The sequence below is a fragment of the Engraulis encrasicolus genome, chromosome 3, assembly GCF_034702125.1.
Source record: "Engraulis encrasicolus isolate BLACKSEA-1 chromosome 3, IST_EnEncr_1.0, whole genome shotgun sequence".
In the NCBI taxonomy this organism is placed as follows: domain Eukaryota; kingdom Metazoa; phylum Chordata; class Actinopteri; order Clupeiformes; family Engraulidae; genus Engraulis; species Engraulis encrasicolus.
In genome coordinates this window covers 11,585,109-11,598,625 of record NC_085859.1, presented here as the reverse complement: position 1 = coordinate 11,598,625, position 13,517 = coordinate 11,585,109, and the positions used below count along the sequence as shown (strand labels likewise).

Genomic DNA, 13,517 nt, shown 5'->3' with positions numbered 1-13,517 from the left:
CACGAGGAATTTGCAAGTTAACACTCAAGTTTCAATGTCTTAGCAACAGCGCACACAGAAAACACGCACTCACTCACACACATTCTCACACAGTGTGGGTCAGGAGAAACGAGGTCAAACGTTTTAGCATACAAACGTGTGGTCCCTCACCAAGACCCAATTACCATTGAGGAATTGAATGCATGGCCCACCCCCACCACCCCCACTAGCCACTGAACAAAGGGTGAGGAGGGCTTGTTGTGGATTCCACAAAGGGGCTTGTACTCTGTCTTGCCCGTCAACACGCATAGTTCGCTCTCGCCCTTTCTCCCTTTCTCTCTCGCTCACCTTTCCGAGCGGGCCTCCGTCATTCTCCTGTGGCGGACCTTTGCTTTCATCCGTGGGAGTTGTGGGGACATCAAGGGTTTTGTCGGAACCAAAGCTGTGAATGAAGAGATCCAGTTATTACATGTTAACAATTCACTTCATTGAAACCCTTTATTTGTTGATGCTACAACAGGTGTGTCAAACATACAGCCCGCCAGAGGATTCAACCCGGACGGATGTTAAAAAAAAAAAAAATGTTTTTTTTTTTTAAAGTTTGAAAAAAAAGGCATTTGATAAAGCTCCCAAATGTTGATACTTTTTACAAAATTATTTCAGTTGTGTATAGGGTTGCCAATCACCCCGTATTTATAAGTAAGGGTTCGTATTGTGCTGAAACGGGAAACAAGACATTAAAATGTGTTAAAATGCAGGAAATTACAAATAAGAAATACAAAAAATTAGTGGGGGAAGACCACCAGACCCTCCGCTAAAATGAACCATATTTTATTCATTGACAGTTGGCAACTCTACTTGTGTAGGACATTGAAATTATGAAATCAATGAAATTCTGCATAGAATTATCAGTATTGCTTTGCTTTCTACATATTCAACACACTAAAACATGCTGAAAAGATAAGGCGATAGTATTGAAAACTAATCCTCTGCTTTAAGGGTTTTTTTTGTGATGATAGTGTGGCCCAATTGAGATCACATGGATTGTATGCGGCCCCTGGAACAAAATGAGTTTGACACCCCTGCGCTACAACATTTAAGTACTGTGCTAACTGAATTCATTGAGTTCCTTGACATGGCACTGTGTGTTGACAAGTTCGGAGGCTTGGCCTATACCACAATGCAAGTTTAGTCAGCTATCCGTTTATACCGTATGGACTCCAAGAAGTGTAAAACCATCTACTAGATTAGCCCCTGGCTTCGTTTCAATTGAAGGTGAAAGCTATTTTTATTTCATAAAACAAAATCAACCATTTTTGCTAGACAAACCATATGAACTATTTTTGATGCAACCATTTTTGATCCACCAAAAGAGGATACTGCTGCATTGTGCTTACGTGTCCGATTTAAGTGGCTTAATGAAACTAACCCTCCGTGGTTTGTGGACTAAAACGCGGCAGAGTCAGCAGAGCAAAAACTGACATTACAATTAAAATTCCATTACATCTTGCAGCCCTAGTAGTCTAGTCATCCTTGTGCATACTAATCCCTGACTCTTATATTTGAAGACTTCACATTTTGCATACATTTCATAGCTTTACACACTTCAGTTTTGTCATAAAGGGAACTATATAAAGACAATCGAAAACACTTGAAAAAGTCACAAAAGTCTTGAAAAGAAGGATCCCGCTCTAGGGCCCTTATATTAGAAGGTTTACAACGCACTCTGTTCTTCTTAACTTAAGTAGGTTAGTTCCTAAACCACCAGTTCTACTAGTGAGACAATATGAGAGCACGAGTAGCCAGACAATACGAATTAAGAGGCATGTCCTAAATAATGAGTAAACCATGTGACTAAGGGAACACAAAGAGCACTGCCAAACCATCTATTCTTAGGACAGATCCACCAAAGCTCCTTCTCAGTACAATACAGTTGGTTATGTCACCCACGTGGCTGCAGGTATGGAAAAAAGTGCGGGGAGTGCACTTACTAAAAAAGAGCAGGGAGTGCACTGAAAAAAACAAGCTTTTACATAAACTAAACAAACAAAACAATCAAAACTTTTGTGTGCTATTGGTTGTCAAAGCTGAAACAGCAGAACAAAGCCTGGTGTGACTGCACTATTTCTGTGTCAGTTCCTCGTGCAATCATTATCAAACAGCCGTCTGACATTGATGGATTAATCTCTGCCTGCTCTGACCATACTCTCATACTAATTTCCTACAGAAGGTCTGGACCTGCTAGACCGAGTGCCGATTACAGGAGAGAGGGGTGAACTCTGTTGAACTTTGAAATGTTTGCATCTGATTTTATTCAATCACTAGCGTGTGGTCATGATGTGTAATCTGCATCTTTTTTGTCCAAGAAAGCAAAGACTTTTCATTCAAACAACGGGTGCAATAGGTAGAATATTTCTGTACAGGACATTTTCTTTGCCTGTTCTTCCATGGTCAAAACTATTCATGGATTGCTCAGACATGTTTGAATTCTCAGGGTAGGCACGTTTTCTAAAAAAAAAAAAAATCCCACAGTGAGTCTGTGAGCAGCACAACAGAGACAATTGAGAAATAGAAGTATTTTCACAATATAACACTAGAATACAATATACAGGGGGGCGCTGTGGCGCAGCGCACTAAGCCCCCCACATTTGAGCTTGCATGCCCATGGGAACCCCGGTTCAAATCCGGACGGGGTCATTTCCCAGACCTACCCCATATCTCATAGCTCATTTCTTGTCTCCTCTCCCACTGTCCTGTCATAATAAAGGCCCAACCCCCCCCCCCCCCCCATAACACACTTAAAAAAAAAAAAAGAATACAATATAACAATACAACACTAAAACTGTCCATCCATGCTACATCTAGAGAAATACACCCACACTTTGACAACATGCAGTATATTATGATGGTATAATTACCGTTTGGTGAAGTCTCTAGGTAGGGGGCGTGGTTTAACCCCCAGCCTCTGGGGAGGGCTCTGGGAGAGGGGCGTATCTTCCGACAGCTCCCTGATTCGCTGCTTTACGCCGATGGCCTTGTCTGCGTCTGTGATTGGCTGGGCCGCCGTGCGAGCCTCCACTCCGTCCGCTGATGTCCGGCTGGCCGCCGCTGCTGCTGCTGCTGCTGCTGTGGGCACAGTCAGAGTGGCAGCGGAGGAGTCCAATAGCAGGCTGATCCTCCGTTTGATGCTCCCGCCCCCTCTGACTTCCTCCCGGCTCTCCCCCACTTCCTGTGTACCCCGCCCATCGCCTACCCTTTCCTGTGCAGCCGCGAACGAGGCGGAGGAGGAGGCTTTGCTCTGGTCTTCCTTGCCATCTCCGCTTCCTCTCCTCTCTTTCTCTTCCTTTTCCCTGCCTCTCCCCTCTGTCACCCATCCTCCAGCTCTGGCCCATTCTGCCTTCTCTTCTTTTTCTTCTTCTTCTTCTTTCTGGTTCTGGTTCTCTGCGCGCGTCTGTTCCGAGAGGTTCTCCATGCTACCCATCCTGGCAGCCTTCTGGTGCACCGAGAACCCGGCGGCCTCGAACTTCGACGTGAGGTCGGCAGACAGCGGACGCCGCCCCGTCCAGCGAGCTCCGGCACCGCCTGCGGTGCTACCGCCCCCACCACCACCACCGCCGGACGAGTTCTGAGCGTCCGGCGGCACCGTCGAACCGGGCAAGAAGATGGCAGACACGGGTCGGGGTCTGGTGCCGGCTCTACCGTGCGGTCTCAGAGGCACCGCGGTGGCCGAGGATGAAGACGACGCGGCAAAAGACGAAGCCGCTACGACTCCACCCTTAGCTCCGGAGCTGGTGCTGCCCACCCTCTGGCCGCGGTCTTCCTCCGTCGTCAGGCCGACGTCAGTGAGGAAGCCCATGGATTTGGCCCGGGTCATGGTGGATGGGCCCGGTGCTTTCTGCCGGCTGGAGCCAGACCACTCGGCCGAGGAGCGGGCACCTGGCGGCGCGTGGATCCCTGGCTTCTTCACAGGCACTGCGGGTGCGGCCCCCACAGGTCTCCTGGACGCCTGGGAGGTGGGGAGGGGCTTCCTGGCCTCAGCTGACACCGAGGAGGAGGAGGAGGAGGAGGAGGGGGAAGAGGGGGTGAAGGGAGGAGCTGGTTTGAACGGCTGGGCCACAGGCTTGCTGGTCTGCCCGGTGCTGGGCTTGAGGCCTGGCTTGGTGACTTGGAAGCCAGCTGCGGGCTTGGCTGCGGCAGTGATGGCGTTGGTGGATGTCTGGGTGGTGGTGGGGGCTGGTCGGGGCTTGCTAGCCGCACCACCCACCAACGGGGGCTTGGGGATGCTGGAGGGGTCCGGTTTCAGCGAGTGGGGCTGCCGAGAGGTGTCAGGGCGTGGTTTGGGCTGGGGCTTGGGGGCGAGGATGGGTCGGATGGTGGGGTTCTTGTCCACGGCGAAGGGCTTGGGGGTGAGGCGGGGTTTGGGTCCCGGTAAGGGCTTTCCGGGCTCGGGGCCTAGGAGGGTCGTGTTGCTGGAGCTGGCCAGGGGGCCCAGGAGAAGCCGGGCCCCCACCCCCACCCCCGGCCTCCCAGTGTCCAGCTCCACCTGGGCAGCCATCTTCACCACTCACAGCTGAGGAAACAAAACAACAAAAACAGAAATAGCCTCCTGTTAGGACTGCAATTGCTTGAAGCAGACCAGAGATGGTATTCCAAGGACCTGGCTCAGTAGTAAACCAGGTCAAGTTTACCTTCAGGCAGTGGTAAATCATCTAATATAAGGGCCTGGGTGGCAGTGGTAAATCATCTAATACATCATTCTTATTTTTTTAATTATTATTTTTATTTTTATGTCTATTTTTTTATTCTATTTTATTATTATTTTTACTTAATGTTTTAAATGTTTTTTGACTCTAATTTATTTCCTTCTTTCTTCCCTGTTTCCTTTCATTTACATTTGTTAACTTTGTGAAGCACATTGAGTTGCACCTGTGTATGAAATGTGCTATATAAATAAACTTGCCTTGCCTTGCCTAATATAAGGGCCTGGGTGGAGTCCCCATGTTCTCAACTGAATGACACCTGTGTGCTAGCCATTAGCAGGTTTACCACTTGCTGTAGATTAACTTAACCATGTTCTTGGAATGCCCCCCATCTTCATCACACACAGCTGAGGACACAAAACAACAAACAGAAAGACGCTTCTGTTACGGCAGCAACTGCTACTACAAGATCATCTTTACCACACACACTCAAACACAGGTGGGAAAACTCATAAACAACCAAACAGAAAAGGATATCAGTGAGGGTGGCAGGCCATTCTTGGCACGGGTGGGAAAACACAGCCATCAAAAAAAAACCTCATGAGAAATTGTAACTGGCATTCTAAGCTCATCAGGAGTACATTTCTCAAAAGTGTCGTTGCTAAATAAGTTTGCAACTTACTTGTTTGCAAATGGTTAGCAACAATGCTTTTTTGGGGTCCAGATTTGTGTTCTGAAACACAAACCATTCTCTCTGACTATGCGAGCTGTTCTGTTGGTTGACCATGTCCAACTGACCAAGCACACACAGTCGGCCATGTTGTTATGACATTATAAACTCCTAGATTTGGCTAGGTTTGACCATTTTGCCAACATTTGATCACAAACAAAACAAGACAAGACTCAACCCATTAGTTGCCAGTTGTCACATTAGTTGGCAAAATATCAAAGTTCCCATCTGGAATAGGCCTACGTTGTCAGGGCAAGCCTTGTGAAATCGGTCAGTCACTTTAAATGACAAACAACAAAGATGCTAAGTGGCTAGCAGATACACTATGGTTCTGCTGTCAAACATAATCTTATTACTACGCAAACACAGTGACACGGAAGTTACTTTAAGTGCAGTTAATGATTAATTCACAATTACTCCTCCGCTCTGAGCCACTGCTTGAAATTACTGTCAGACAAACAGTCTTTGCCGTAAAATTAGCAGCAGTTGGATATGGACCCGTACAGTATTTCTGTGATATAAAGAGAATAGCTGCTACACTTCAACACTGTTGTTCATTCCAAGTGTCCCTGTTCAATACATATCCATTAATGAAACAACACTCGGCAACATTACGCATTGCCTTAGGGGCTGTCTTTGTCCATTACAATCTCTCAGCTGGGTAGAACTACTGCTGACAATGCTGCACTGAGAACTACAGACTCAGAGTGGGGACCTATTTGAAAGAGCTGGTGAAGTACAAGACTACGGCCTATGATGACTTCTAAACAGTAAATTCACCAAAAGTCCTACAGTATATCTCCCAGGTCTTGGTAGTACACCACACAAGAACTCCAACACTCCCTTCACGCAGACGACAACTTCCCCTTTAATTCCCATCTGTAGGTGAAAGGACATGGCGTATTTACAACGCACTGACAACAACTGGCAATTTACAGGTTTACCTTCGGTACCCCTAACTGATAGCAGTTTTCCACCTACGCGAGGAACCAGTGACACAGACAGACACGATGTGACTAAAAGCCACCGATCCTGTTGTGCCTGATGCCCGTGGGTCATTATGACAATAACAATTTGATGGTGGTTGACCTGGGAATGTGTGAACTTGGAACTAAGTCATAAGGGAGGCCTGAGGGAGGAGGGAGGGGATGAGATGAGAGGAGTGAAAATGAATTGGCAGTTCTGCCGACAGCTAGAGGAAGTCTAGAAGCTCCTCAGCTGAACTTTAGTGAGCAATGCAGAGCAATGCAATGCTCCCATGAGGCATGGTACCGGGCGGGGACGGAAACCATAAATCAATTCGTGTGTGTGTGTGTGTGTGTGTGTGTGTGTGTGTGTGTGTGTGTGTGTGTGTGTGTGTGTGTGTGTGTGTGTGTGTGTGTGTGTGTGTGTGTGTGTGTGTGTGTGTGTGAGTGAGTGAGTGAGTGAGTGAGTGAGTGAGTGAGTGAGTGAGTGAGTGAGTGAGTGAGTGAGTGAGTGAGTGAGTGAGTGAGTGAGTGAGTGAGTGAGTGAGTGAGTGAGTGTGTTTGGCTTGCACCAATAACTGTACGCAAGTTAACGTTGCAAATGAAACGAACCATAGCAATGAACCATAATTTAACTTTCCCTTCTTCCAAACTCATTATCTACAAAGGCAACTCCTATGATTATACTGCAGCCATTAATTTGGTAATCACACATATACAGTATTGTTCAGTCAAAATAATGGTTTCTTTTCGTCGAGTGTGTGACATGGTGCATGTGTGCTACTGTATGACTGCAGTGGAGTCCTTTCATTAATCCCGAAGAAAATGAAGCTTTACTGCAGTGCTGTGCCCTGCAGCTAGCTATACCCAAGACCACTCGCACTTGCAGGAGACCAAAATATTCAGCTAAGACCCATCCATGTTTTGTAACCCAATTAAAAACTGTGGCATCAACACATTTTGAGAGATTAATTTTAGCTACACTGCGTTCTTTCAGACACCTCCTCCCTGTCTCTCTATGACGATTATCGCGATTTTCCCCTCACTTTTTTAGATCCCACTCCAGCTCTCTCTCGCTCTCCCGTTCTCCCCCCTCCCCTCTTTCTCTCTCCCTTTCTTTCTCTCTCTCTCTTCCGTTCTCCCCCTCTCTCTCCCCGTTCTCTCTCCCTCGTTCTCTCTCTCCCTCTAACTTCATTGCCTTTCACAGTGTGAGTAAGTGAGTGAGTGGCAGTGGTTAAATCACCACTGCAGGCATCAGGGGAACAAGCCAACTGGATTGGATACGCCTGCCCTGCCCTGCCCGACCGACCGACCGCATACTGTACCAGCCTTACTGCCTTGCTCAGCCTCAGCTCCCCTGTGTGTGTGTGTGTGTGTGTGTGTGTGTGTGTGTGTGTGTGTGTGTGTGTGTGTGTGTGTGTGTGTGTGTGTGTGTGTGTGTGTGTGATAAAGCCCCGGCAGGGAAGACATATTTAATTGTCTAAGTGGAGGCAGGCAGCAGATGTCTGTCTGTGCATTAGTGAGATGGACCCTCAGCAAGCAGTTCAGCTCTATGCGATGAGATGAGATGAGATGAGATGAGATGAGATGAGATGAGGAGAGAGGGACTGGGGCAATAGAGAAAAACAAAAACATCACAAATGCACACGTGCTCTCGCGCGCGCGCGCACACACACACATGCGCACGCACGCACGCACACCCACACACTTTAAGGAGCTGTCGTTCCACATGCGAGTTAATCTGCTCCACATGTGCATTTACAGTCAGCTCTGCAAGACCTCCCACTTTCTTACTTCGAGGGGAAAAAAAACAAACAAGTAAAAAAAAAACACACACACACAAGACTACGAGCAAAAACACAGAAGAAGGTAAACACAACTAAATAAACAGAAAAACATGCAGCGCTACGCAAAGTGTAATCCATCACAGAAGCACAAGCACAAGCACATTCACACTTCTTCGCCACACATTCAAGCGAAAACACATACAAATGTAAACACTAAAGCGAAGCATGCAGACTCTCTCTCTCTCTCTTTCTCACTCACACTCCCTCTCTCTTCTTCACAAACACAGACACAAACAGAGAGCTCCTGAAATCTGCTTGTGGTGCAGTTTCTCGCTCCTCACGACAATAAGTCACTCACTTACCTGGCCGTCAACCGTTCGCAGGGCCTGGCTGGTTACTGTGGCAACCGCAGGGTGATGTCATATCATACGCAGAGGAGGAGGCTCCGGGCACGGGCACTGGGTGGAGAAGAGGAGCGGAGCGGAGAGGAGAGGAGAGGAGCGGAAAAGAGAGGAGGGAAGGGGGTGGGCAGCAGGGAGAGGGAGACAAAATAAAATGTGGTGAGACACGGAGGCAACAGAACTGCTCTTTCTCTAGTATATGAACATGCGCGCAGGCATACATTTACACACACACACACACGCACGCACGCACGCACACACACACACACACACACAAGGACGCGTGTACACACACTCGCACATAAATGAACAGACACACACACACACACACACACACACGCACACGCACACGCACACGCACACACACACACACACACACACACACACACAAGGACGCGTGTACACACACTCGCACATAAATGAACAGACACACAAGCACGCACCATGCACACACACACACTTGTTGCCACTGAATGCTGTAGGGTAGGCAGCTAAATGACAGGTTGGCTGAAGCTTAGCCTGCCCTATCGTACCATGCAGTTAGATATAGCAGGCACATCAATGCATGCATACGCGCACACATAATTATGGTCTTTACTAACAAGACTGACCCACGTCCACAGATTTAGCCTGCACTAGAGCTGGGCAATACGACGATATATATCGTTATCGTGATATAAAAGTGTATATCCTGACCTTTCTCCTATATTGTTGATATTGTGATAGTAATTTTATCAATTTTATACAATTGAATATCATTTAATTAGTTCATGTAACTGTAAAAATAAGAATAAAAAGATCCATTTTAAAGAAAGGTTGTTTTGTGACATGAAAAAATAAAATAGCAAATTAAGAGAATAACTGAAAACGTATATATTTGTGCTATATCGTGATATATATATTGTTATCGTGATATAAAGTAATCCATATCGTGATATAGTTTTTTTTCCATATCGGCCAGCCCTAGCCTGCACCCAAACCAGCACGGTGCTTTGAGCCGTGTTTGCAGGATCCAACATCAGAAGGGAGGGAATAAGGAAAGGAGAGAACGGCTAAAAACACAGGCACACAAGTGTCTGTATGCGCGTAGACATTCTTATATTTTGTGCTTGAGCCACAATCATCTTCTAGTGTAAGCTTACCACTGGGTAAGGTACTGGGCACAGCATCCCAGTACATTAAGGCACAATAGCCATAGTCCACTTTGCACATTTACAAATGGTGTTGTTATTTGGTTTATTTTATCTACTGGTTTCTTTGTTAAGTGGGACGCAACTGTGTAGGAACTTGGTGTGACAAATCAGAAAATGTGTTGTCCAATGGCCATACAGACACAGAATTGCCATAAAAACACACATGCTTATAGATCAGGGGTGTCAAACTCAAATTGACTGAGGGCCAAAATCGGAATATGGAACGAAGTCGCGGGCCGAACTCAAAATTTATTTTTAATAAATGAACTAAAAGCGTGCAGGCACACACTTAATACTCATAGATAAGTCTCATACACACTGGCACATGTTGTATTGTGTATGAGTGTGAGCTGTGTCATTGGCCTGGGCCCACTCATACTTCTGTGAAACACCAAATTTCATTTTCAAGTCTTGGTACACTATACATTAATGATGTATGAGGGCCAACTGTAATAAAATGACTCCGATGGATAAAATGACTCCGCGGGCCAAATTTGGCCCCCGGGCCTGAGTTTGACATCCCTGTCATAGATCATGCTGCATGCATCATACCGATGATGACATGAAAAAAAATGGCTTGAGGTAGGGCTGCACAATTAATCGGAAATAATCGAAAATCGTGATAAAATCGTGAAATCGAAGTTGTGGTTTCAATCGTGATTTAATCGTGGTAATAGTGACCTACCTTCGAGACCGTCCTTGAAGCCAGGACATACTGACAGGCTGGTGTTTCTGGCCAGAAATCTGTTCACCTAAGTTTCATGCACTTGCTTTTTACATAATTATTACAATCAATTTTATTTTGCTCATACCGTACATAATTCAGTCTTGGTTATATTACATTTTGTTATAATTTTTACAAAAATCAATAATCGGGATTAATAATCGTGATTATGATTTTGGCCCAAATTATCGTGATTATGATTTTTTCCATACACGTGCAGCCCTAGCATGAGGTACAAAAAACTGCCTGACCAAGAGAACAGCCGAAGGGAGTAGAAAACAGAGGCTGAGAGAGGAGGATGAACATAACATAAGACAAAGAGTCTAAGTGGAGGCAGAGAGTGATAACATTATTAACTAGAAATGAAGAAATAAAAGGTGGGTACAGGACGTTAAATGAATAAAGGAGTAATTGAGAGAGATACAGAGACATACAGAGGAAAGAGAGACAGAGAGACAGACGTGATGAGAGAGAAGGGAGGGAGGAAGAGGCAGAGAGGAAAAGGAAGAGAGAGTAGGAGAGGGGGAGAGAGTAAAAAAGGAGGAGCGTGGGAGAAAGGAAGGAAAGGCAGAGAGGAAGGAAAGAGAGGTGATGAGAAGCTGAGAGGAAAACAGATGGAGTACAGAGCAGGCTTGTACGAAATTCCGAATGGAAAGAATTTCAATTCAAAATAATGCCATAATACGAACACTAGGTGGTGCCATTGCCTTGAATTTCTTTGAATTTAATCTACACCAGCCATTGACAGTGCCTAGAACACCACCACCTAGTGTTCGTATTATGGCATTACTTTGAATTGAAATTCTTTCCATTCGGAATTTCGTACAAGCCTGGTACAGAGAAAGAGAGACGGAACATGGGAGAGGTGATGCAAATGAGAAAAGGACTTTACAATTGAGCTTTTGCAAGGGGATGGGACGGGCAAATTAGAGAGGAAATGGGAGGAAGAGAGTAGGATAGAGCAAGGGAGAGGGATCATAGAGAGAGAGAGACCAAATAGGAGAGGCGATGAAAGAGGGAAGAGGATGGGACGGGCAAATTAGAGAGGAAATGGGAGGGAGAGAGTAGGATAGAGCAAGGGAGAGGGATCATAGAGAGAGAGAGACCAAATAGGAGAGGCGATGAAAGAGGGAAGAGAAATAGTACGTTATTTGAATGGAACCGTGTGAGGAAAGAAGAGTGTTTGGATGGACAAGTGAGAGAAGAGAGAGCATTAAGGAGGGAGGAGTGTGCCAGTGAGGAGTGTTTTGGTGGAGAGAGCGAGGTGTGTGATGGAGTGTGGATGGGAAAAGAGAAAGAGATCAGAGGAGAAGGAGCGTGATGGAGGAGCACTGAGGAGAAGTGTGGAGTCTCGAGAAGTGTGAAAGAGTGATGCCGCGTCAAGACCAAGAGCGAACTACGCTGCCTGGTAGCGTGGGTAGCAGAAAGAAGTTTCGCCTTGAATTCGCTGTTTTCGCTCGAGACGCAGCATTGACATGTTTGATTCAGCTAATCACATAACAGTTCTGGCTTGACAGCCTGGGACATTCAGAGATATGAACGTTCCGATTGGTTTTCGACGAACAGCGTCAGAGTGAATTCGCCTGCGATTATATTAAGTTTAATCGTCAAAATTCGCTCTGGTCGCACAAAAAGCTTCACTCCTGGCGAATTCGCTTTGGTAGCGCAGGTCGCGTGCCCTCCATAGAGAAATAATGACTTCCGTCGTTTCATTCGCTCCTGGTCTGTACATGGCATGAGGAATGAAGGAGTGAGGAGGAGGAGAAGAGGCAAGTAGGAGCAGGAGAGCTGTGAAGAAGTGAGGAGAAGTGAGAAGGATAAAGTGTGTAAGAGTGATGAGAGTGGAGCATTTTAAGTGACAGGAGGAGGAGAGTGGAAGAGAAATGTGCAGGAGGAGTGAAGGAGAGAGAGGAGGAGAAGTGTAAAGTGAGGTTTCTTCCTGGCTATAGGGGCTTTTCCTCAGACCTCATTGAGCTTTTCCCCCCTACAAACTTTGAATCAGGCAAAAGGGAGTTTTTCCCTCACCCCTGATGCCACCAGGGACCGCATCTGAGCGCCCAAATTCAGTGTGACTATCTATGGCTGGATCTCAAATGGCACACTTGTGCACTTCAGGTACTATGTTTCAGTGCGTAACTAATACGGCATGCGCACTGAAACATTAACACTAAAGTGCACAAGTGCACCATTTGAGATTCACCCTATGACTTATGATAGGTCCAGCCACTATGGACCTTACGCATCCAAGAATCCTGGTCCTAACCTACGTTGACCTTATGACTCTACAATCTCTGTCTGTCTCTTCTTCCTCTGTCTTTCTGCTAGGGGGTAGTGCCTCTTTGGTCTATGCTGACTGCAGGCAGCCCTGTGAAGGAGTGAGAGGTAAGGAGTGTGGAGGAGGGAGTAAGGAGTAAGCATGTGAAGGAGCATGCAGTGGGAGTGTGTGTGTGTATGGAGGAGGAAGTGGAGGAGTGTAGAGTGAGGCATGTAAGGAGTAAGCTTATGAAGGAGCATGCAGTGGGAGTGTGGGAGTTTGGGGGGGTAGTAGTGCGTCTTTGCTGACTGCAGGCAGCTCTGTTTGTTGACAGGAAACACCTCAAGCACGCTGGAATGTGGAGCACAGCACGCAAAGACGAGAGGAGAGGAGAAGAGAAGAGAAGAGAAGAGAAGAGAAGAGATTAGAGGAGATGAGAGGGGAGGGGAGGAGAGGAGAGGTGAGGAGAAGGGGATGAGAGGAGAGGAGAGGAGAGAATACGAGAGGGGAAGAGAGGAGAGGGATCCAGGAAAGCAGTGCAGCGAGAGAAAACCACTCACTGACACACAGACACACTACAGCCACAGACGTGTCAACACACACACACACACACACTACAGCTACAGTGTCAAAACACACACACACACACACACACACACACAGCGCATGCGCACACACAGCGCATGCGCACACACATAATATACACACACACACAGATTTTACGCACGTAATCATAAATATGCAAAGAAAATTCCCTGACCGAGACCACAAGCAAACAGAGCAG

The 13,517-nt window shown here is 46.5% G+C and overlaps 1 protein-coding gene across 3 annotated transcripts in view; it reads right to left on the bottom strand.

Moving 5' to 3' along the window:
• The window catches only part of si:ch73-138n13.1 (microtubule-associated protein futsch), a 63,391-nt gene that overhangs the window by 44,987 nt on the left and 4,887 nt on the right, over positions 1 to 13,517 (bottom strand). For all 3 annotated transcript variants that reach the window (XM_063194740.1, XM_063194741.1, XM_063194742.1), the window contains exons 2-4: positions 8,524 to 8,619; positions 2,898 to 4,549; positions 328 to 421 (exon numbers count right to left, since the gene is read on the bottom strand). In XM_063194740.1, coding sequence (XP_063050810.1) covers positions 328 to 421; positions 2,898 to 4,534 — 1,731 coding nt within the window. In that variant the 5' untranslated portion in view covers positions 4,535 to 4,549; positions 8,524 to 8,619. The remainder of the gene's footprint in view (positions 1 to 327; positions 422 to 2,897; positions 4,550 to 8,523; positions 8,620 to 13,517) is intronic.